At 46.3% G+C, this 24,794-nt stretch overlaps 1 protein-coding gene across 2 annotated transcripts in view; it reads left to right on the top strand.

Moving 5' to 3' along the window:
- The window catches only part of LOC143961300 (2-acylglycerol O-acyltransferase 3-like), a 74,231-nt gene that overhangs the window by 7,369 nt on the left and 42,068 nt on the right, over positions 1–24,794 (top strand). The window contains exons 2-3 of one of the 2 annotated variants that reach the window (XM_077470555.1): positions 8,616–8,663; positions 21,756–21,851. In XM_077470555.1, coding sequence (XP_077326681.1) covers positions 21,779–21,851 — 73 coding nt within the window. In that variant the 5' untranslated portion in view covers positions 8,616–8,663; positions 21,756–21,778. Of the gene's footprint in view, positions 1–8,615; positions 8,685–21,755; positions 21,852–24,794 lie in introns of both variants that reach the window. The other variant, XM_077470554.1, reaches the window with a different exon arrangement.

The raw sequence follows: 24,794 nt of genomic DNA, 5'->3' as shown, positions 1-24,794 counted from the left end.
CCGGCAATGCATACAACCAAACGTCCACACCCTTCCCTTTCTGGTCCGTTTTAGACCTGCGCAGTTTCAAACACACGCAACCCTCCCCCAATGTAACATCCTGACCCAACAAACCCCCCCCAACGGTTTTCGCCGGACTAACCAACTCCCCCACCCGAAAGGCCCCGAAAAAAGCCAAGGAAAAAGCTGTTCGAAACAGGTGAGCTTCATAACCCGACGCACACAGCCTCCCCAACTGCCGGCAAATCACCTGTAAAATTGCAAAAGTCACCGGCCTTCTCCCATCCGGCTTCTGATTACCCTCCAGGTACCCCTTCAGCCCCTGTCGCACCCAGAAACCTTTGATCGCATCCGGTTCGCCCCGCAACTTAAACCAGAAAGCCAGTGCCGCCAGCTTCCGTTCGATCCCAGAAACTGACCCCAACCCTTCCATCTGTCTGACTACAAAATATAAAATCAACAAACCGCTGTCCACCCTCCGATCCCCCAGCTCGGCGTCCGCCAGCCGTGAAAATTCCAGCCACTCCCTCCAAACCCTACTGTACGCCGACCAAGTCGACTCGCTCACCGACTTCTTGATCCACGCGGCGGGGATCCCAAAGCAATTGTCCAAAGCCACTCTGGGCAGGGGATCCCCTCGCTCGCCGCTCCTGGCGCCAAGTCCCGAAACCTCTGCCACTGAAATCGAGACAAGGCATCGGCCAGGTTATTCTCCACCCCCGGAATGTGCACGGCATACAAAAATATGTTCATCTGCAGGCACCGCAGCACCAGATGGCGCAGCAGCCTGATCACCGGAGGGGAAGAACCCGAAATCCGGTTAATCACCTGCACGACTCCCATATTATCACAATTCAACCTGATCTTAAGGTCCCGACAAGACGCACCCCACAATTCCAAAGCCACCACCACCGGAAACAGCTCCAGTAGCACCAGGTTCTTAATCAACCCTGCCTCCACCCAAGTCTGTGGCCATGCCTCCGCACTCCACTGACCCTGAAAATAAGCCCCGTATCCTGTCGCCCCCGCCGCATCCGTCACCAGCTCTAGGTCGAAATTACTCAGCGGCCCATCCATCCAAACCGAACGTCCGTTGTAGTCTTCCAAAAATGTGTGCCACACCCGCAAATCCAATTTTCTTCCCCAGACTGAGCCACGTTGCCCTCACGCTCCTCCCCTTCCTTTTAATATGCTCCGCCCCCCGTATTTCTTTTTCTATACTCCACCTCCTATCTTTGTTCTGTTAACTCCCTACGTTCCTCCCTCAGCATTTGTCATGTCCGGCCCTCCTCCCAGCCTCTGGCTTAATTCCGTGCCTCTCTTATATTGTCCACTTCCCATTTCTTGGAAGGTGAATGTGCAGATGTTGATATTTTTCAGCGTTCAGTTTTCAGAAAGAAAATCCAAAATGTTATAGTTGCCCCCAAAACAAGGACTGAGGGAAAATCTTCAGATGGGGACAACTGTTCTGGGGATAATTATCTAACACGATCGGAATTCCGGCCAGAAAAAGACAGATGAGAGCTTTTCATCGGAAAATGCGACCAAGACATGTACGTAGCTGTAGTGCAACGTAAGCGTAGGACATACATGACAGGGTGCAAGGCTTACGCAGGGGAATGGTACGAGGGGGTTAAGAAAGTTGCAAGGCTTACCTGATTGGAGGATGGTGTAAGAGGGGGTGGAGTAGAGTTGATGTGAAGGCACGCGAGTTTAGGAAGGTCAGCAGTCTGGAGCAGCAGGTCAGGAGGAACGTTCCCGCCCGCCCGCCCTTAATAGGGAGGGTTGGAGAATATGAGGTGACCATGAGTACGGGTGGCGGTAGGGTCCTTGACGGCTGGTATACAATTTATCTGTTTCAAAATGAGGTTTTGGAAAAGTTAGGACCCATCATAGGAATGGAGTCCTCCCGGGTGGTCTGGCGGCTGGCCAGACTGACGGGCTAATAAGTTGGGGGTCTGTGGTCAATTGGTAAGTCCCCTAGGCAAGTTGGCGGCTTGGGACGAATGCCATAAAAAGTTGGGATTACAGGCTCAAGAAGAAATGGGGTCGTCAGGGATCAACAACTGTTTATCTGATGAGCTGGTTTTGGTTACAACAAAATAGATGGTAAAATAAAATGGTTACAGAAGTTTTAAATAAAAAAAGTTTAGTTTGGTTTATGGTTTAAATAAAGGCCTAAAAGGCCATTTACATCCAGCAGGTGTTTGTATCATTAATTATAGAATAAGGTATAAAAGGGGTGTACATGTATGGATTGGCATAGTAAGGTATCTGGCTACCTTGTCATGTGTATGCTTCATCGGAATTTAGCTGTCCGAATTTCTGCCAGCCAAAAATTGATAGCATGTTCTCAATTTTCCAGACGGAAAAACTTTCTAACGGTAATTCCGATCGTGTGTATGCAATTCCGACATGCCAAAAATCACGCATGCTCAGATTCAACTATGAGACTATTGGCTACTGGCTATTGAACTTCCTTTTTCTAGTCACGTCGTATGTGTTGTACATCACCACGTTATAAATGATCGGAATTTGATGTGACCGTGTGTAGGCAAGACAGCTTGAGCCGAATTCCGTTTTTCATCGGGAAAACCATCAGAGCTTTTTCCGACGAGAATTCTGATCGTGTGTACATGGCATATGAGAAGAATTCCTTTCACTTTGGGAAGTTGTCTCTAATTTCCTGTGGAAGTGAAGGGACATTTACCAAATGACAACAATAATCTCCAGCACTGGTGTCAGTGGATGCAACAATAAATCCCAACATTGGTGTCAGTGGATGCAATAATAACCCCCAGCATTAGTGTCATTGGATGCAATAATAGCCCCCAGCTTTAGTGTGAGTGAACTTGGTAATAACCCCCAGCATTGGTGTCAAGGAACCTAACGATAACCCCCAGCATTGGTGTCAGTGGATGCAATAATAACTCCCAGCATTGGTGTCAGTAAACCCAATAATCACCCGCAGCATTGGTGTCAGGGAACCCAACAATAATCCCCAGCATTAGTGTCAGTGGATGCAATAATAACCCCCAGCATTGGTATCAGCGGATACAATAATAGCCCCCAGTATTGGTGTCAGTGGATGCAATAATAGCCCCCAGCTTTAGTGTGACCGAACTTGGTAATAACCCCCAGCATTGGTGTCAAGGAACCCAACTATAACCCCCAGCATTGGTGTCAGTGAATGCAATAATAACTCCTAGCATTGGTGTCAGGGAACCCAACAATAACCCCCCAGCATTGGTGTCAGAGGATGCAATAACAACCCCCAGCTTTGGTGTCAGGGAACCCAATAATAACCCCCAGCATTGATGTCAGTGAACCCAACAATAACCCCCAGCATTAGTGTCAGTGGATGTAATAATAACACCCGGCATTGGTGTCAGTGGATGCAATAATGACCCCAAGCTTTTGTGTGAGTGAACTAAATAATAACCCCCAGCACTGGTTTCAGTGGATCCAATGATAATGCTTTCTTCGATAGAAAAATCTCATACTTAGATTGAGACATACTGTGTCCATCATGAAGTGCTGAGGTAAGCCACAAGGATAAACCCAGGATGGTGTGAGAGCAATGTGGCGATGGTTTAAGGGCTATGCGGATGGTGATAGAACAATATGGTGTCTTGGGCTGTGCAATGACTCGATCTGTGTGGCAGGTCAGATTCTCATACCAGAAACAAGATACAGTGGTGTGAAAAAGTGTTTGCCCCCTTCCTCATTTCCTTTTCCTTTGCATGTTTGTCACACTTAAGTGTTTCGGAACATCAAACCAATTTAAACAATAGTCAAGGACAACACAAGTAAACACAAAATGCAATTTGTAAATGAAGGTGTTTATTATTAAAGGTGAAAAAAAATCCAAACCATCATGGCCCTGTGTGAAAAAGTGATTGCCCCCTAAACCTAATAACTGGTTGGGCCACCCTTAGCAGCAACAACTGCAACCAAGCGTTTGCGATAACGTGCAATGAGGCTTTTACAGTGTCCTGGAGGAATTTTGGCCCACTCGTCTTTGCAGAATTGTCCTAATTCAGTTACATTAGAGGGTTTTCGAGCATGAACGGCCTTTTTAAGGTCATACCACAGCATCTCAATAGGATTCAGGTCAGGACTTTGGCTAGGCCACTCCAAAGTCTTCATTTTGTTTTTCTTCAGCCATTCGGTGGTGGACTTGCTGGTGTGTTTAGGATCATTGTCGTGCTGCAGAACCCAAGTTCGTTTCAGCTTGAGTACACGAACAGATGGTCGGACATTCTCCTTCAGGATCTCTTGGTAGACAGCAGAATTCATAGTTCCTTTTATCACGGCAAGTCTTCCAGGTCCTGAAGCAGCAAAACAGCCCCAGACCATCACACTACCACCACCATATTTTACTGTTGGTATAATGTTCTTTTTATGAAATGCAGTGTTCCTTCTACGCCAGATATACTTGGACACACACCTTCCAAAGAGTTCCACTTTTGTCTCATCGGTCCACAGAATGTTGTCCCAAAAGTCTTGGGGATCATCAAGATGTGTTGTGGAGAAATTGAGACGAGCTTTGATGTTCTTTTTGCTCAGACGTGGTTTTCTCCTTGGAACTCTGCCATGCAGGCCATTTTTGCCCAGTCTTTTCCTGATGGTGGAGGCATGAACGCTGACCTTAACTGAGGCAAGTGAGACCTGCAGTTCCTTGGACGTTGTTGTGGGGTCTTTTGTGACCTCTTGGATGAGTCGTCGCTGCGCTCTTGGGGTAATTTTGGGCGGCCGGCCACTCCTGGGAAGGTTCACCACTGTTCCATGTCTTCGCCATTTGTGGATAATGGCTCTCACTGTGGTTCGCTGGATTCCCAAAGCTTTGGAAATGGCTTTATAACCCTTTCCAGACTGATAGATCTCAATTACTTTCTTTCTCAATTGTTCCTGAATTTCTTTGGGTCTCGGCATGATGTGTAGCTTTTAAGGATCTTCTGGTGGACCTTACTGTGTCAAGCAGCTCCTATTTAAGTAATGCCTTGATTGTGAACAGGTGTGGCAATAATCAGGCCTGGGTGTGGCTAGAGAAACTGAACTCAGGTGTGGACAACCACAGTTATAGTATGTTTTAACAAGGGGGGCAATCACTTTTTCACACAGGGCCATGATGGTTTGGATTTTTTTTCACCTTTAATAATAAACACCTTCATTTACAAATTGCATTTTGTGTTTACTTGTGTTGTCCTTGACTATTGTTTAAATTGGTTTGATGTTCCGAAACACTTAAGTGTGACAAACATGCAAAGGAACAGGAAATGAGGAAGGGGGCAAACACTTTTTCACACCACTGTATGCCTGTGCTCAAATAGACTCTCATACCATAGATGCTTATTGAATACTGGCCTCACACCATCTTGGGTTTATCCTTGTTGCTTCCCTCTGCACTACATACTGGACACCATATATCTGAATGTACAGTAAGTATTTTTTTTTATGGAATAGAGCAGTATATTTACTGATCCTTGCTCCCTGCTTTTTCTGCTTCTTTATATACATATGGATTGGATCAACCTCACATGTACTTAGTGTAAAGTTTGGGGATATTAGCTCCGCGGGACCAAGTGCATAAACCGGTCAAAGGTGAAACCAAAAAGACTTTTTATTTATAATTAAATCAAAATAAGGCTTTTCTTTCAGCATACAAAAAGAACAAGAAAAGAAAGCACCTACAGTTCTGTAGTCAGGTCTTCGCCCCAAAGTTTTCAGAGTCCTTATAGCAATCTTTTGTAGCCAGCAACACAGCAACACAGCAACACAGCAACACAGCAACACAGCAACACAGCAACACAGCAACACAGCAACACAGCAACACAGCTCCTCAGACAAGTGTTAATCTCCTCCTCACCACCACCTCTCTACTACTTCCTGTCTTATGAGCTGTCTTCTTGGAGGCCTTTAACCCCCTGTGTGCCGAATCCATGTGGTCAGGGAGGGAGGCTCTTTCCCACCCAAATGTCACTTCAGAGCCCCCCAAATTCCGGGGTCCCAACTATCTCTCTTTTAATATAGAGAGGACCGCAAGTCAGTCCTCTCCTAATGACTATCCCCGGAATTTCTCACCCATTTTTGGGTGACCCCCTGAAGCCTACTGGGATTCCCTTAAAGGGACCACAACCCAAATACAGGTGCTACATAGCACCCATCCAGGATAGCACCCGTCCAGGACCCAACCTTGGCGTCCTGTACATTAGGAACTTGTGTCAGTGGATGCAATAATAACTCCCAGCATTGGTGTCGGGGAACCCCATAATAACCCCCAGTGTTGGTGTCAGGGAACCTCATAATAACCCCCAGCATTAGTGTCAGGGAACTCAACAATAACCCCCCGCATTGGTGTCAGTAGATACAATAACAATCCCCAGCATTGATGTGAGGGAACCTGATAATAACCACCAGCATTGGTGCCAGGAAACCCAACAATAACCCCCAGCATTGGTGTCAGTGGATGCAATAAAACTGCCCAGCATTGGTGTCAGTGAATATAATAACTGTCTGCTGCACTAGTGTCAGTGAACCCAATAATAACCCCCAGCACTGGTGTCATTGGATGTGAAAATAACTCCCAGCATTGGTGTCAGTGGATGCAATAATAACCCCCAGCATTGTTATCAGTGGATGCAATAACAACCCCCAGCATTGGTGTCAGGGAATCGGATAATAACCCCCAGCATTGGTGTTAGGCAATGCAATAACAACCCCCAGCATTAGTGTCAAGGAACCTGATAATAACCCCCAGCATTTGTGTCAGTGGATACAATAACAATCCCCAGGATTAGTGTTAGTGAACCTAGTAATAACCCCCAGCACAGGTGTCAGTGGATGCAATAATAACCCCCAGCACCGGTGTCAGTGGATGCAATAATAATCCCCACTATTGGTGTCAGTGGATCCAATAAAACCGCCCAGCATTAGTGTCAGTGAATATTATAACTATCTGAGGAACTGGTGTCAGTGAACCCAATAATAACCCTCAGCACTGGTGTCAGCGGATTCAATAATAACCCTCAGCATTAATGTCAGTGAACCCAATAAAAACTCCCAGCATTGACGTCGGTGGAAGCGATAATAACCCCCAGCGTTGGATGCAATACTAACTGCCAAAATTGGTGTCAGTGAACCCAATAATAACTCCCAGCATTGCTGTTAGTTTCCACAATAAAAACCCGCAGCATTTGTGCCAGTGCAGTAATAACCCCCAGAATTTTTTACCAGTCACCTCTGCACCACTCTGCCACACTGTGCACTTTTCTCCCACAGAGACTCAGCTCCCATAAGCACCCCTCATTCACAGCTCCCCTTGTCCAACATTTGTGTCTGCACTCCCCATCCACAGCTCACCTCTGCACTCCTTGTTTACAGTTCATCTCTGCACCCCTCATTCACAGCTTTACTGAATGGAACAGCTGTGCTGGTGTGTGGTCTTTAACTTTTGTTTCCCTGCCGCTGTCTGTACACAATCGCAATGTTGGCAGCAACAGAGACACAATAAACATGGCAGGCAGGCACAGCACCCAGGGCACCAGGCAATAGATGTGGGGCACATGCCCCAGGTGCACACTGCTAGTGACACCACTGCCATGAGAATTGTCAAGTTCCTGGCCTTTCTATCAGCCTGGAAAGCTACCTGAAAGTTGGTTCTCGGGCAGCCTTTGCTCAGGCAGTTCTGGGGGACATCACTCCAGCATGGATCACAGGTTGATGCTGTGATCCCAGGACATCACCTGAGACACAGCATTGACTGAGCAAAGTGCCAAAATGTGAGCATCTAAGCCATTGCAGCGAATCAAAAATCATTGTACCGAACTCCGATGGGGGCAAAATGAATTCTGATCGCTGATATATGTTGCTGCACTTAAAATTTAACACTAAAGATGTAAAGAAAAGCCCGGAGTAAGTCACAGGCTCAGCATAGGGCTGGCATGACTGGGCAGCAGGGCAAACCAGCAGTGAGAGGGGTTAAGTATATAAGTATATAAGGGAAGTGTAGCTGCCCATGGTAGGGGGTGGTCTTAGAAGTTCATTCCTGGGGGGGTGGGAGTGGCCAGGGTCCGGTGACACTGGATGAAGAAGTAGCTCCCACCCTCCTGCCCTGTTTTTTGTGTTGTAATGTATATTATATGATGTGTTTGGGGGAAGTGGTAGCGGTTGGAGATCTTTGGAGGCATTAAAAAGTAAGAACAAGATGGCATAAGTGGGGAACCATAATTGTATGGGATCCTTAGTTGATGCCAGTTAACCAAGGTTTAACTAGCATTGGGAGATGGGTATCTGCATTGGAAGGTGCAGAGTGGTATTGTCCTCGAATCGGCGAGCTGCAACTGGGGACCTTGTGTGGACACGCCGATACTAAAAAAATTTGAGCAGTGCCTTCAATGATTCTCAATATAGGTATTATGTATCTGGGAGAGTATTGTTTTAAATAAATGTTATGTTAAGATGTTAATAAAATGCCCGGCGTGGCCAATTTACTCCAAAATGGGTGCCGTCTGGTTATTTAAGATGGTATGTAGGGTGTATGGTATCTTAGGTTACAAGCAGTTTGTATAGATTTTTTTTCCTTCTGACACTAAATCAGCTTTATCTCCATACAGGGTGACAGAGTCCTGAGTGTGACCACAGTTGTCCAGCCTTGTGAGCAGGTGAACCCTCTTCATGATTAGGTGATATGTTCAAACCATCACACCCTTACTATTTACCTTTGCTCACCTTAACTTAAACTGTGATAAATGCTAGCTGCCTACTTAACAGTTATGTTTTGCTGACCAAGAACAAGGATATGGATTATCAATTGCAACACTTTTCATTTATTTCCAGGTCTGTGACTAGGCAGCTAGTATTTTCAGAAAAGGGCAGTCAACATATTTCGGTCCTGCTAGACGTTCTTGTAAGCCTTGTTATTTTAGAGCTTCAGCTAAAACATTGGCAATTGACTGCTGAAGGTCTATATGATCAACTTTAATTTCTTACAAGTACGAGATCTAACAACTTGCTGTCACTCACCAGAATAGGATAGGAATTGTTTTATTTACTCAATTCTGCTACTAAATTGACTAGTAATTGATCACTAGGAGTAGTAGATGATCGCTACAAGAAACAAATGGCTCCATATTGAGCAAACTACACAGACAGCATGCAGTAGCATACCTCCCAGCTAGGAATGATCTGGATTCAGTCAGAACTTGGTCCAGAACCTGTGGGAAGCTGTCACATGATCTCACCCCCACTGGCTCAATCAGCTATGGCTGGGGCATGCTTGTTAAGCTTTTGACTCCTATATGGCCACATGGCCATATTATATCAATGCCATTGACCTAATATGGCCATGTGGCCATTTTAGCTCAATGATGTCACAAGCAACCCTGCCCTTTTGCATACCTACAGCTGAGAAGCAGGGAATACCTGAGGAGTGGGGGCTGGTGGGATGAGATTGTGTGATAGGTTATGAAAGGAAAATAACTTTTTTCCACTGCTGCTGCCTTTCCTTTATACTGCCTCTCCAAAAAAAAAAAAAAAATGCAATAATAGATGATCAAGCTTTAATTGTAGGAAAATTGGTAGCTCACCTTCAAAATTGCCATCTTGTGTATGCGGCTGTGAGGCTTCAAGTGGTAGAGGGTCAACAGGGCCAGCAACACTCCCATCACCTGAACCGGAAACTGCATCCTTGGAGGACTCCAGAGAATCAGCAGGACTAGACACCTCTGGGAATGGTACTTTGGGACTGTAGTACTCTCCTCCTTGGGATTAGCTGGGGCTAGAGGCCCAGGTTCAAAGGGAGGCAGATACTTCTCAAAAGGGACTTCTTGGGTTGGCGGTAGATCCTCGGGGTTGTCGACCCTACTGTCGGCAGCAGCTTTGGTGGAACTCAGCATGTAGGGTCTCAGCAGATTGTGGTGGAGCCATCTTTTTAATAGTTCTGTACCTTCTGAGGCCACTGATAGGGGTGCCTTCCCACTTGGACTCCAACTTGCTGGAAATCCATTGGGGTCTCCCACAGATTTGAATCCTGTCGACTACACCAAGCGAGGGTAGGATGCGACATGGTGGACCGACAGCAACTAGCACCCCTAGAGGCTAAGGTAGCATATAACAGTATATTGAGACAGTGCCAAAAAACATACAATCAGGCCTGGCGGGTGAGCACAGCTAACTGGGGCCACTTCCAAACAGTAGTAGAGGACCGTGATCTTGAAATGATGCCAACGGCTTCTACACTGAGGGGTGGGAATGTGGCCTGGCTAGTCCACACCCAAACGGGAGGGTTTCTGAGAGGAGAATGTGTAGTCCCTGCACTTTTCCTACTCCCTGGAACCTTTCTCTAATGCTAAGCACTGTCCCTGCCAGACAGTAAACCTGTCCCTACACTAGCCACTAACATAAAGCTTTCCAAATCCAGGAGCCGGAGTCTTAAATAGACTCTGCCCTGCCCAAGATGGCCACCAAGTTCACATGGGGTTCCAGCATCCAATTGGACATCTTTTTCTTAGTGACTGCAGGAAGTCATAAAGTAACCCTGTTCCTCACAACTTCCTGCTGTCAGAAACCATGAAATCAGACCGAGACAGAAGTACGGTGAAATCACACTTGTTTAATAATAAAAGTAAAAAGAACAAACATAGTCAAAACATAGCCAAAGTTCAGTAACCGGAATGGATAGTGAGCCAAGCCAGAAGTCAGGAATCAATGTAGTGGAACAGCAAGCAGGATCTGGAGCCAGAAGGGATGTCAGCAAAGCAAGTCTTTAACCACTTCCCACCCGGCCAATGCATATATACGGCCGGGTGGGAGCCGTCTACTCCTGATAGGCCGTTCAGGAACGTCCTTCAGAAGTAGCGGGATCGCGCGCGCGCGTGCCCGCGCAGCGGCGCGATCCCGATGTGCTCGTGTCACCCGGACACGGCACATCTCAGATCGGCAGGAGGGCTCTGTGATTGGCCCTCCTGATCACATGACGGCCGTGTCCAATCACGGCCGTCATGTGATGTAAACAAACAGCCAGTTGCTAGGCAATCGGCTCTCCTCTCCTCACACGGAAGTCATCGCTGAGGAGAGGAGAGCAGAACGCTGCACCCGGCTGATGATCAGTGAGTATGAGCTGTTTTTTACAGCTTTTTACTCACTGATCATCAGTCTAGTGTCAACACACAACACACCACACAGTACAAACACAGTCCCCACATATGTCCCCAAAACACACATGTCCCCAAAACATACATGTCCCCAAATAATAAAAACACATGTCCCCAATAATAAAAACATGTCCCCCACATATGTCCCACTAAAATCACATGTCCCAATGATTATCTGCACACATATGTACGTGATCACCTGCACACATATGTACATGATCATTTGCGTACATATGTCCCTGATCACACAAACCAATTATTATACACTTAACGGAATTTTTTTTACCAAAAACATGTAGCAGAATACATTTTGGCTTAAATTTATGACAAAATTTGATTTTATTGGATTTCTTTTCAAATAGAAAAAAGAAAATATTGTTTTTTTTCCAAATTTCCGCTTTCTTTGCGCTTATATCGCAAAAAATAAAAAACGGAGTCGTGAATAAATAACACCAAAATAAAGCTCTATTTATGCGAACAAAATGATAACCATTTCATTTGGGTACAGTGTAGCATGACCGCGCAATTGTTATTGAAAGCGCTAGAGCGATGAAAGCTGAAAATTGGGCTGGGAAGGAAGGGGGTGAAAGTGCCCTGTATTGTAGTGGTTAAACAAGAATGCAGGTGAAGGCAGAGATCCACTGGGCTGAACGGCTTAAGTAGGCGGGAGTGAGGAGCAGGATATCATCAATAGCTGAGTGTCTGTGTAGAGATAGAAGCTGGCAATTAGCCGACAGCTGAGTGTCCAGTTCTTAGGAGGAAGGGCTGAGCCCAGCCCTGACACCTGCCCCTTCTGCAATGCCGGTTTGGTCAAGCGCCACCTACAGTGGGTAAAGCTCAATACCATCCAGTAATGATACTAGGGAACCTTGGGTTTAAATAGGCATCTGGGCACCAGGATCAGTGGATGTGTCTGTGTGTCCACATATGCACCAATGGCGCATGCATGCATGTGCGTTTTAATCCTTGCAAGTCCAGTTACACACCCTCTATTCTTGATCCAGTGACAGCTGTAACATTTTAACTTTATATAATTTTCAAGAGTCAATAGGACACATAGAGAGGGGGAATCTCCCAAGCGGGTACACACAGAGCAAAATTAAACCGAACAGAGGTTCTAAACCTTCCATGCTCCTTTCAAAATGAAAGATAAACCCTTTGGCTGGATATATTTTATAAATTCACATGTAAATTGAATCAGTATTTTTCTACATGTGTAGGAGTACAACAGAGATTTCTGTCTTTTACAGATAATGTAAATAGATGCTCAGGAAGTAGGAGTGAAGTCCTTTGAGACCTTGAACCCAATATGTGTATCAATAAGTGTCAAAGTCCAGAAATGATTAGATAAAAGGGGAGTCAGTGCCAGATGGCACATGCCCTTGTTAATTTCTCTGTATGAAATCTCCTTCTCGTTCACAAGCAAACCTGATCTAAAAGTGTATATAAACTCACAAACAAAAATATAAAAATAAAATAATATATATTTAAGTTTAACAGTCCTTAGAATTAATCGCCGCATTAGTTTCCTTTTTTTTAGGCTTTTTCCTTCTTGAGGTGACACTAAACAATATTTGTCTTCTCGAAAAATAATTCATATACATCCACTACTTCAGTGATTCTCAACCTTTTTTTCAGTTGTGACACCCTGTAAAATTCTTGAAGCACCCCATTCAAAAATGTGTAGCAATATGGACTACAATTGCAACCAACAGTTATTTCCTGCCCTATCTGTATATTATATTATCCCTCTAGTGCCCGGTGTAAACTGACATCATATTAGTGAGCCCAACCAAATGGGTTTGTGGGATCAGTAGTTCCACCAGATGATGATTCCCCTGCATTCCCACCACATATCCCAGGGATCTTTGCTACCATCAGGGAGCTTGCTGGGAACGGCTATAAAAAAAAAAAAAAAACAGAGACCCGCCCCAGGCTCTCTTATTCCCGGGCCTCATGTGTGATGGATCTCTCTGTGCAGGGAGAGTGAGATTGCGGCCTACTGCGCAGGTGTACGACATTCCTGCCTAACCGAGAAGGGGTTTAGCGCTGCCTGCTGTTCATAGGACATCTGACCAGCAACAATTTGACCATACAGCAACCCACGTTTCATGTTTCGGATTCGGGTGACCATCACAAGAGGGTCCGCAGTCAGGAAGTCTATTCGGAAGTCGCTGTCTGGAAGGTGCTTGATCGGCAGGGTCGTTGGTGAGAGGGCAATTGCCCACCTTTGCAAGTATTTCCTTAGTTGTTTTACTGGAACACTGTGTACAGACAGCTTTACTTTGGGAACACTTCACTGCACTTCTATTTGAACACTGTACATAATCATCTTTAGCTGCAGTAAGTACAAGATATACTACCACTCTGTTACTACACCTTATTGGATACAGTTAATGAGCTCAAACTGCTGGTGAAGACCATCATATCTGCAATGAGGTCATTCTGTCATTGCTACTTAAAGGGCCCTTTATACCATCCTTGTTTAGCTTCATCTCTCATTAGCAAAAAGGTTGAACAGGCCGGCCTGGGTTTCTCTTTCTAGAAGTATTCTCAGAATGTATGCACGAGTTTCCCTTACAATCCTCCCGCCTGACTTCTCCCATCCTGTCACCGGAGCTGCCGCATGTGGACTCCCCCATGGGCTCTACCACTTCCCGAGCATCTGGGGGGCAATAAGAGGGGGACATTAGGGACTTGATAGCAGACCTGCAGGCTATGGCTGCATCCATTGTGTCCGCCCTGTTCCGGGAGCTACATGACATTAAACAATAGGTGGACATGGTGGAGGAGCGAGTTACTACCCTGGAGACTTCCAAAACTACAGTTGACACCTGGCTGGAGATCCTGGAGGCTTCTCAGGCCTTATACCGCCAACACCTCATCGTCATGCAGCTCAAAATCGATGATGGGGAAAAACAGGGAACAGGAGAAACAATCTTCGTCTCCGGGGTATTCCTGAGGCAACTATGGGAGAACACCTGTGTGCAACAATAACAGGCATTCTCAATTAGCTCCTGGACAAGGCTCCCACCGCAGAACTTGAGCTAGACAGGGTCCATCGGGTGCAGGGCCCGCGGCCTCCACCCTCAACTGCACCTTCCCCCTCTCCACCTATAGACGTTCTGTGCAGGGTCCATTTCTATGTCATCAAGGAAGAGATTCAGCATCGGGCATAGGCCCATGGCCCTATAGAGTTTGACGGTGCTATTATCAAGGTATACCCGGATATCTCCCGACAGACCCGTGTGATGCAGGGCATGCTATGCCCTTTACTGGAAGTCATCCACAATGCAGGGACCATGTGTCGGTGGGGTCATCCTTTCCACCTCGTTGCCCTGGTTGATTGCTGGGGACTTTCTACCCATCAATGTCTGTCTATGGGTGAGTTCTCCGCCTCCAGTCCTGACCCGACCATCCTCTCCCCAACCCTCTGTCTGAAGTACCCAGAGTGCCTCCCGGGGCCACGACTTTGTTTTACTTCTACTTTTTTGGGGTTGACCGCTCCCTCCTAAACTGCTGTGGTGCAATGGGGGTGAGGAACTCGCCAAGTGGATGCCTTGCAGTCATTTGATCCCTGACAACAGTGTGGGGTGATCAGTGGGGTTAGAGTTGCAATGTTTTACATAGTCAATGTCTATCTGTATGTATGTCTATTGCATCGTGTACGGTTCACAGGCACGCCATCCCCATTTTTAACTATTTTGTCTCCTTCTAGCGGTATATATGTCTTTTGACTCAGTCTGTGTACCTCTATTGTTATGTCTCTTGAGCCTACCACTACCCTAACTAGGGTTTTCTCCTTACGGCATCATACCTACTCCTGCTTAGACTACCTTCTGATCACCCATAGAGTGATCCTGTGGGTTCATTCGGGTCACATTGGAGACGTACTTTTGTCAGACCATGCTCCCATCATCTGACCTTACAGTTAGGCCATACTGTTCGGAGCCCTCCGTCATGGAGTCTGAACGAGGCTCTACTCCAATCCCCTAAAGTCCGTCAAACCTTGACAGCTACCCTCTCTGAGTACATCGTTCTGAATGAGGATGCGGTGAATAACCCGCTCATGGTCTGGGAAGACCACAAGTCAGTGATCAGGAGCTCACGCCTGAAATGGGAAAGGGCCGTGCAGGTCGTCACTTTGCTTGCCCGACTCCGTCGCCTAGAAAGCACACACAAAGCCAGTATCGCCTGTTCGGTACAGTGTGAGTTACTTAAGACCTGAGAAGGACTCAACTGCCTGCTTTTCCATAAAGCGAAACAGAAACTGGCCTGGTCTCATAGGACTATGCACGAATTTTTGAATAAAACCCGTACACTCCTCGCGAGGGCGCTTCGTAGACTTCGTACATAAAATGATATTCCACATATCACTTCACCTTCGTGGCGGAAGCTGTCTCGGTCGGATGAGATGGGTGCGGTTTTTTATTCTTTCTTCCATGGCTTATACAACCAAGACCCGATACCTACCTTGGAAGCCTCCATTGGTCTTAACGAAAATATTCACACCTATATTGAGTCCTCTGGTATGCCTTCTCTCCCCTCCTCAGTGTGAGAACAACTGGAAGCTCCTATCACGAAGGAGGAATTGGCTAATGCACTTTCCCAGGCCAAACCAAAGAAGGCGTCAGGGCCGAAAATCTGACGGCCGCTTACCACAAGATGTTTTATGCCTTGCTCATGCTGCGCCTAGTAGCCTCTCTCAACTCCTTGGAGGAGGGGAGGCTGATGCCGGTGAACACCCTTAGAGCTTTAATTTCCCTGATACCCAAAGAGGGCAAGGATCCGGCCCAGTTTGGCAGTTACCTCCCCATTCCCCTTTAAATACCGACTTGAAATTTTTCACAAAGATTTGGCCAATAGATTGCTACCTTGTCTCCCGAGTCTAATACATAAAGACCAGGTGGAGTTTGTCTCTCTTCGAGAGCCTCGTGACAACATGCTTTGTGTCATAAATTTGATTCACGCGGCAAGGACCTCCAAGAAACCACTTATTCTGCTCTCCACAGATGCAGACAAAGCATTTGACAGTCCATTGGTCCTCCTTCCGAGCAACTATGGAGCATATTGGCCTCGGGTCCTCCATGCTGGGCTGGATTTCTGCACTCTACTCACAGCCCTCTGCGGCGATAAAAGTCAATGAGACCAGGTCTGACTTTTTTGACATATCAAACGGGACACAGCAGGGCTGCCCTCTCTCTCCCCTCATATTCTGTCAGAAACCATGAATCAGGCCGAGACAGAAATACAGTTAAATCACACTTGTTTAATAATAAAAGTAAACAGAACAAACGTAGTCAAAATATAGCCAATGTTCGGTAACCGGAACGGATAGTCAGACAAGCCAGAAAGTCAGGAAGCCAGAAGATCAGCGTAGTGGAACAGCAAGCAGGATCTGGAGCCAGAAGGAATGTCAGCCAAGCAAGTCTTTAACAGGAATGCAGGAGATAGTCTATGTGCTGTTGACCAAGGTGAAGGCAGAGATCATCTGGGCTGGGTGGCTTAAGTAGTCAGGACTGACGAGCAGGATATCATCAACAAGTGAGTCACTGTGGAGAGATAGGAGTTGGCAATTAGCTGAGCAGCCAGCTCAGAGGAAGGAAGGACTGAGCCCAGCCCTGCCATATTCATACTGACTTTGGAACCCTTTCTCTGCATGGTTCGGACTGACCTCAATATCTCTGGCTATCGTAATCCCTCAGGGTATCATAGGGTGGTATCGTTTGCTGACAACTTGATATTTTTCCTGACAGACCCACTTACCTCCCTGCCGAACCTTCTACAGGCCCTGCGGACATATGGGTCCTTATGCCATTTTAAGATCAACCTGGGAAAATCCTCTACCCTCAATATTTCGGCAGACCCTGTGGTAGTCCAGAGTCTTAAGCCTTCCTTCCCCTTTCACTGGACTTCCACGGCACTAGGGCACTAACATTACTCTTGACCCGGGCCAAACTGTACTGTAAATTTTGAGCCACTTCTCTCCAGACTGAGGGAAGATCTGTTACACTGGCATGCTTTAAACCTGACTTGGTTTGGCTGCTGCAATGCTCTCGAAATGACAGTACTACCGCGGATACTCTTTTTCTTACAAGCTCTCCCCTTACAGCTTCTGCCCCACTTCTTTCACACAATTGGCTCACTGTTCCATAAATTTGTATGGGCACATCAGAAACCACGTCAGACGTTACAGAGTCTGTCGCTACCGAAGGGTTCCTGGGGCCTTGCTCTTTCAGACATCCGGAAATATGATAGGGCTGCTCATCTCAACAGGATAGTAGACTGCCATTGTCATGGGGAGGCCAAGCTTTGGGTCTCCATGGAGTTGGAATACTCTCAGGGCACCGCTTTGAGTTATCATGGATATCCCTCCCCATTCCCAGAGAGATGTGTGCCCATCATACCCTGGGTAGTACATTGCAAGTAGCTCGGGGATCGTTTCGGAACTCAACCATCTCTCCACTCCCATCGCCTATGATTCCCATCACAGGCAATCCTGAATTCATTCCGGGTATTCAGGGTGAGCAGTTTCATCACTTCAAGGCCAAGGGATATTCTCACCTGACGAACTTCCTCACGCCTGCAGGGAATCTCATTTCTTCTGACCTAACATGTCTTATTGACCCCCCCTTTAGATTTATGGAGTGGATTGCAGCTGCGCTCCTTTCTCCACCATTGTGCTTGTGTCCCAGGTATCCTTCGCCCATGTACTTATTTTTAATCAATATGTCACAAAGGTGAACCGTATGTGCCACAAAGGCCGTGTACCAAATACATCATTCCCTCTCGTTGCTATATTCCTCCCTGATCCACCCGAGTGAGGATTATAACCCTCAGTTTCTGACTAAATGGGAGGACCTGGCTCTGAGCCTTACTCCTGCCCAAAGACTAAAGACTCTTCATTTTGCTCAAAAGTCTTCTATGGCCACAAGGGTACAGTAGACTAGCTGTAAGATCCTCACTAGATGATACAGGGTCCCCTCCCAGCTCCATCGCATGATTCTCCAGGTTCCAGACTCTTGTTAGCGTTGTGGTGCTGGGGGGGGGGGACTATGGTCCACTTTTTCTGAGAATGCCCCAAAATTCAACAGTTCTGGCAAGATGTAACTGCTATTAGCAAAAAACTTACAGCCAATCCTGCGGCCTGCTTGCTGCATTTGATGGATCGACCAATTAAAAAATACAAATCTTCTCTCACAATGCAACTTCTAAATGCTGCGAAGGCTGGCTTTCCGCTTTGCTGGAGAGATGCCTTGTTTACTTTGGCAGATCCCCATTCTGTCTCTGCGAGGAACGATCGTGGGCAGCCAGCGGACATCAAGTCCGCTGGACCCCCTGATTGGCTCCCCCGCTGGCCAATCTGCATGTGCACATGTCCACAGAAATGCAACGCAATGTACACCTACGATGATTTGCACAGCCGAGCCAGTATATCTGCGGCGGCTGGTCGGCAAAAGGTTAATGGTCTTGTAATCTGTTTGTCATCAAATTGTTTCTTATTGTGTTTTTCTTCTTCCTTGTAATGTCTTTCATGAGCTGCTAAACCTCTTCTTTTCCCTCCTCACTTCTCTTTGTTTGAAACAGGCAGTGCACTTTTGTAGGCAGGTGCAACTTGGCCTCCATTCAGTAGGTGGTGCCACTATACCAATAGAGTGGGCTCTTTAGAGGGGAATTGTTCCTTGAGAGATCCCATAGTTGTTATAGAGGTTACAGCTGTTTGACTTTTGGTGTCCTCTGGCCGCCATCTTGGTGTGTTGTTAGGGTGCCCATCCCATTTGAGTGCACCTGGAGTGTTTGGACAGGTGAGGGACAGAGACCTTATGTGTCAGGTAGAGTTATTAATGCAGGGTGAGGTTCTTGATCGAGCAGGGTGAGTGTGCTTGTTTTATACAAGCTTTCTGGTACCTGGACCAGCAATTGGGAAACCTCTTTAGCAGTGTTGCTTTTTTATACTGCAGTCCACCACACCTTTAGGAGAAGCCGTCCTCTGGTACTCCAGGCCAAGCTTGGAGCACTGCCTCACTGCAATACTGTGCCATTGTTGATTATATTGTTGTAATACTATGCCATTGCCAAATAATATATGGCTGCAAAACTGTGCCTTTCCTAAGTGTAGTCCCTATGCATTGCGTAGCACCCTCAGTGTTACCTCAGTGTAGGTAAATTTAATTGAGCTTCTCTTATAGGCAGAGGAGTATGGGTGAATTGGTTTAGACTGGACAGGGCTTCACAGCTGTGGGTCTGTAATCTCCTCTTGGCTTCTAGAACTCACTGTATAGCTCTAGAACTTAGTGGGTGGAGAAACAGAGTAGGCACGTGCAATTTTTTTTGATTTGAATCTAAATTCAAGCATATTTCTTGTTATTCAAAGATTCAGATGTATCCCCCCCCAGCACCTTGTCTCCATTAAGGGGACTAGGGCCTCTTCCCCACAACCCTAGCCCGCGGGTTGTGGGGTAGAGGCCCTTGCCCCCATCAACGTGGAGATGATGTGCTTTTTGGGGGAGCCCCCCTGCCTCAAAGCACCCCCCTATGTTGTGGGCATGTGGTATAGTTCAGAAGGGGGGGACACTCTCTCATTCCCCCTTCCCTGGCCTGCTGGACTGCATGCTCACATATGTATTTTGGGGGGGAACCCACGCCATTTTTTAAAAAACATTTTGGCTTTGGGTCACCTTAAAACCCATACCAGACTTGAAGGGTTGTAAAGGACGTGGCAGCCAGCTTCCCATCCTGTTTCTTAACATCCATCTATTCTTCACACAGCATTCGGATTGGTTGATAATTTCCAAAAATGTTTAATTCGTTAGAAAATGAAAATAAATAAATAATTGAAATGAAACGAAACTAAATGAAACTAAACAAATTCCGAAACCAATTAAGGAAACAAAATTAACAACATACTGAATCTATCCGAAACAGACTTAAAGGAATAGTTATGTTCTGCGCATGTCTAGAACAGAGGCTGCAGCCCTGATTTTTACAACCAGTCTTTGAGGAGTCAAAGCTCAGTGGGTGGGGGACAACCCATAAATATTCAGAAGCGTGGCAGTCAAGGAAGAAAGTCCAGGGTCCAGTCATCTGGAGGGGACCCTGTGCTGGGGGGGGGGGGGGGGCTCTGACCCTGGGGAGGCCAGGTGAAAGGCCAGGGGAAGGAGAGAGCAAGGGGAAGAGATAAGGAGCAACTGGAAGCATCACACCCTTTACCAGCTCCAGCTAGGCTTAGCTGAAGCCTTCCTGAAAGCAAGACCTGGTCTGTGTGCCCATACAGCAGCCTATTGGATTCCAGGAGCTACTAAAAGGGACTGAGTGAGTAACTTCCATTTCAATTTACCCCAAGCCTATACAGAGAAGACAGTAAGGCTATCATACTTTACATGTTTAGGACTAGGGGACAGCTTAGAGCCAGCCCAAAGCAGCCAGAAGCAACCCCATAACTGTAGCTTGGGACAGCAGGTGCTTTGGCATTCCTACAAGAAGCAGCACTTGCATCTTCAGTTTGGAACCTTTTTTGTTGCTATCTTAGCTGCACCATCACTCCCACGAGTGGACAGCACATTTGAAGTCAGTTCTTAGCAGCCTTTACATTAGGAAGTCCTCAAGAGTTGATTCAAGTTCTACAGTTCTGGGCATCCAATGCATTCCCATTCCCTATCCAATGTATCCCCTAAATAAACAAAAACAAAACCCCTAGACTGTTTATTGAGCCTGTAAAGAAAGTGTGAAAATTCCTGTTGCCGCTGTGTGGAAGGGGAAAGCCCGTAAATTCAGTGGCTCCTACGGGAGTAAGCGCTACAATTGCACAGCAAAGTATGTCTTCCATCCCTCCTTCAATTATGCAATATCAAAATTCAGAAAATAACATATTGTTATTTATACTGTCCATTCTTGCAGATTAGTGGATGCATCTACTCCTGAAGAAGTGATTTAATTAACACGAAACGCGTTGAGCATTGACAGGATGCACCCAGGTTTTATACAATCATCATTGCATATATTTTATAATCTCTGCTATATTCTATTATTTTCTTACATGGAGTGTACACTCCATACATCCGTAACTGGAACGTGCTGCTATATAGTGGCTTTATAATGTATTTCATACTGAGTGCGATTTTATACCCTCTTTATGACAATAAACTTGCTAAGTCACTATACGTGTATTACCTTATTTGGTTGTCATTTGCCTCACACAAAGTCCCAACTCCCTTTCTATGTTCATTTATCAACACAAGGGTTGTCCCAGAAAACTTCAGAAATTGTGGTCTCCATGGCTTTCTTCATCCAACCTAGGCTCAATTTTTCATTGTGGAGCTTCTTGAGAATTACTGTAGTGGAGAAACTCTCCCTAGCTCAATGGATTTTTGGATGAGTTATTATGACACATGCGTTTTCTCTAGACTTTGCCACTTTAGTTGGCTGGTGTCTGGATCTGCCATGACATGAATGGGCTAAGCATAGGAACTGGCATTACTATCTCCTATTAGTAAGAATTTGTGAGCTGTATAATGGGATAAGACATACTGCCATATATGGCTATATATTGTGTTCTGACTGCGTTTTATGATGGTACGTTAAATTTGTTTCTTTCATGGGCAGGTGACAAACAAATAAGGTTCGGTATGGAGGACTCTGTAAGGAAACATATCCTGGCCATCAGTGTATTTCAATGGGTGTTGACTTTTCTCCTAATGGGTAAGTGAACCTTCAATGCCATGTCCAGTGTGCCATTTGTGAATTAAAGTTGAGGACACACATCATCTGAACTTACCGTATATACTCGAGTATAGGCCGACCCGAATATAAGCCGAGGCCCCCAATTTACCCCCAAAAAAACTGGCAAACTTATTGACTCGTGTATAAGCCGAGGGTGAGACATGCCTGTCCATCCCTGTGTGTGTGTCCGTCCATCCCTGTGTGTCCGTCCATCCCTGTGTGTCCGTCCATCCCTGTGTGTCCGTCCATCCATCCCTGTGTGTGTGTGTGTCCATCCATCCATCCATCCCTGTGTGTGTGTGTCTCCATCCATCCATCCATCCCTGTGTGTGTGTGTCTCCATCCATCCATCCCTGTGTGTGTGTGTCTCCATCCATCCATCCATCCCTGTGTGTGTGTGTATCCATCCATCCCTGTGTGTGTGTGTGTCTCCATCCATCCGTGTGTGTGTGTGTGTGTGTCCAGCCTACCTGTGTCCCGAGCCTTTGTCCCGAGCCTCCGTCCCGTGCCTTGCCTCCTTGCCTCCGTCCCGTGCCGTGCCTTGCCTCCGTCCCGTGTCGTGCCTTGCCTTGCCTCCGTCCCGTCCCGTCCCGTGCCGTGCCTTGCCTTGCCTCCGTCCCGTGCCCTCTTCGTCGGCGCCTCGGCGGCCATTGTAAAATTCAAAAGCCGCGCCTCCGCCTTCGCCTGTGATAGGCGGAACACTGAATTTCCCAGCAGCCTGTGTTCCGCCTATCACGGACATCGTATCATCCTCGTCCGTAGTACGAGGATGATACGATGTCCGTGATAGGCGGAACACAGGCTGCTGGGAAATTCAGTGTTCCGCCTATCACAGGCGAAGGCGGAGCCGGAGGCGCGGCTTTTGAATTATAGAATGGCCGCTGTCTGTCTGCTCGACACGCTGATCGAGCGGGCAGACAGCGATGACTCGAGTATAAGCCGAGGGGGGCACTTTCAGCCTCAAAAAAGAGGCTGAAAATCTCGGCTTATACTCGAGTATATACGGTAGATCACTTTCACAATCAGTTGGAGTTTTGAGGACCACACACCTATCCTGTGACCCCAGGATATGACCTGCAGCACTCAGCAACCTCTCTGATTGTGGTTGGCTGAGACTCAAACAAATCCCTCTGCAAACACAAACCGACATTCTCCCCTAGGTCTTACAATTCAGCAGCACTAAAGCCCTTGTACACATGGTCGGAGAATCCGTCAGAATGTGTCCTATCGGACCGTGTCGTCGGATAATCCGACTGTGTGTGGTATGCATCGGACTGATTCCGTCCGAATATCCGTCTGACTCAATTTTCCAACATGTTGGAAATATTTCCAGACCAACTGGTTCGATCGGACATACTCCGATCATGTGTAGCGAATTTTGATCGGACCAAGTGCCGCACATGCTCAGATAAAATTCCTACATCAAAGCTATTGGCTACTAGCCTGAATGTAGTCCCATCATAACGAAATTACGTCATCACGTTCTGAAAGATCAGATTTTTCGACAACTTAGTCCGACCGTGTGTATGCAACAGTTTCGGACACAATCCATCGGACTAAATCCGACGGACAAAATCCGACGGATTTGGTTGGCAGAATCTCCGACCGTGTATACAGGGGCTAACACCTCCTCTTGAAGGAGTCCAATCCACTTTGATTCCTCCTTGGGTCAGACCTGAGAGGCATATAGTCATCAAATGAATTTTACTGACTTCTGGTAGCCCTTCTCCATGAGAATATTTAAAAACTTTCCAGGACACTGTAAGCTCCTGGAAGTTCCCGGTCCATATTCCATGAGGACTAGAGACTCTTGCCCTAACCAATGACACCACAAAGTTCCTACTTCACTCCATGGTCATCTCTCGCCTCGACTACTGCAACTCCTTCCTCATTAGCTTACCCTTTAATAGGCTATCCCCCCTTCAGTCCATCATGAATGCTGCTGCCGGACTCAACCACCTTTTAGTGTCTGCTACCTCTCTCTACCACCCAACAAATTAAATTCAAAATACTAACAACTTACAAAGACATGCACAACTCGGCCCCAAGCTACATCACTAACCTTGTCTCTAAATACCAATCAAATTGTTCTCTTTGTTCCTCCCAAGACCTGCTTCTCTATCTCCCTTGTCACCTCCTGCCATACTCAATCTCTAGAGCCTCTCCCATTCTCTGGAACTCCCTACCCTTCTCTGTCAGACTATCTCCTACTCTGTCCACTTTTAGACGATCCCTGAAACCCCTTATCTTCAGAGAGGCCTACCCTGTCCCCACCTAACAACTGTACTTTTATTTTCTACATCAGCTCACCCCCCACAGTTATTACATTTTGTATCTCTTTACCCTCCCTTTTAGATTGTAAGCTCTAATGAGCAGGGCCCTCTGATTCCTAGTCTATTAAATTGTATTGTAATTGTATTGTCTGCCCTTATGTTGTGCTGTGTAAACTGTTGGCACTATATAAATCCTGTATAATAATAATAATAATAATAATTGCTCAAATGGCAGACCTAGTTATCTCACACCATACAGAGAAAAGTGTTACTCCTCTGAATGCCACCAAAGAATGACCTTCACACGTCAACAACCACAAGAGGAACCCTTTCTCCTGATTGTGGAGAACTTTGCCTAAATTAGAAGGTAAATTAGGGTCAAATCTCTTAAAGGCCTAGTAACACCTCTTACATATAGAATTAACCAAGCTGTACTGATCAAAAGTTGGATGGGTTTCTGCAGCACTGCTTTTAAAATAAAGGACTTAAATTTTTTGTAATTTAACCTCCTAATGTTTTCCCACAATGAAGCTTTCCATACATAGTTAGATTTTCATTCAAACATTCATACCGAAATTCAGAAAAATTGTCGGCCCGAACATTCTTTCTTGACATCAAGTCCACTCATTTTGTTCAAAAGCCCTTGCAA

The sequence above is a fragment of the Lithobates pipiens genome, unplaced genomic scaffold (genome assembly GCF_037356315.1).
Source record: "Lithobates pipiens isolate NorthernLeopardFrog02 unplaced genomic scaffold, aLitPip1_a1.2 Scaffold_8, whole genome shotgun sequence".
Taxonomy (NCBI): domain Eukaryota; kingdom Metazoa; phylum Chordata; class Amphibia; order Anura; family Ranidae; genus Lithobates; species Lithobates pipiens.
Note: the sequence above shows the minus strand (reverse complement) of the source record. Positions and strands in the feature narration are given on the sequence as shown.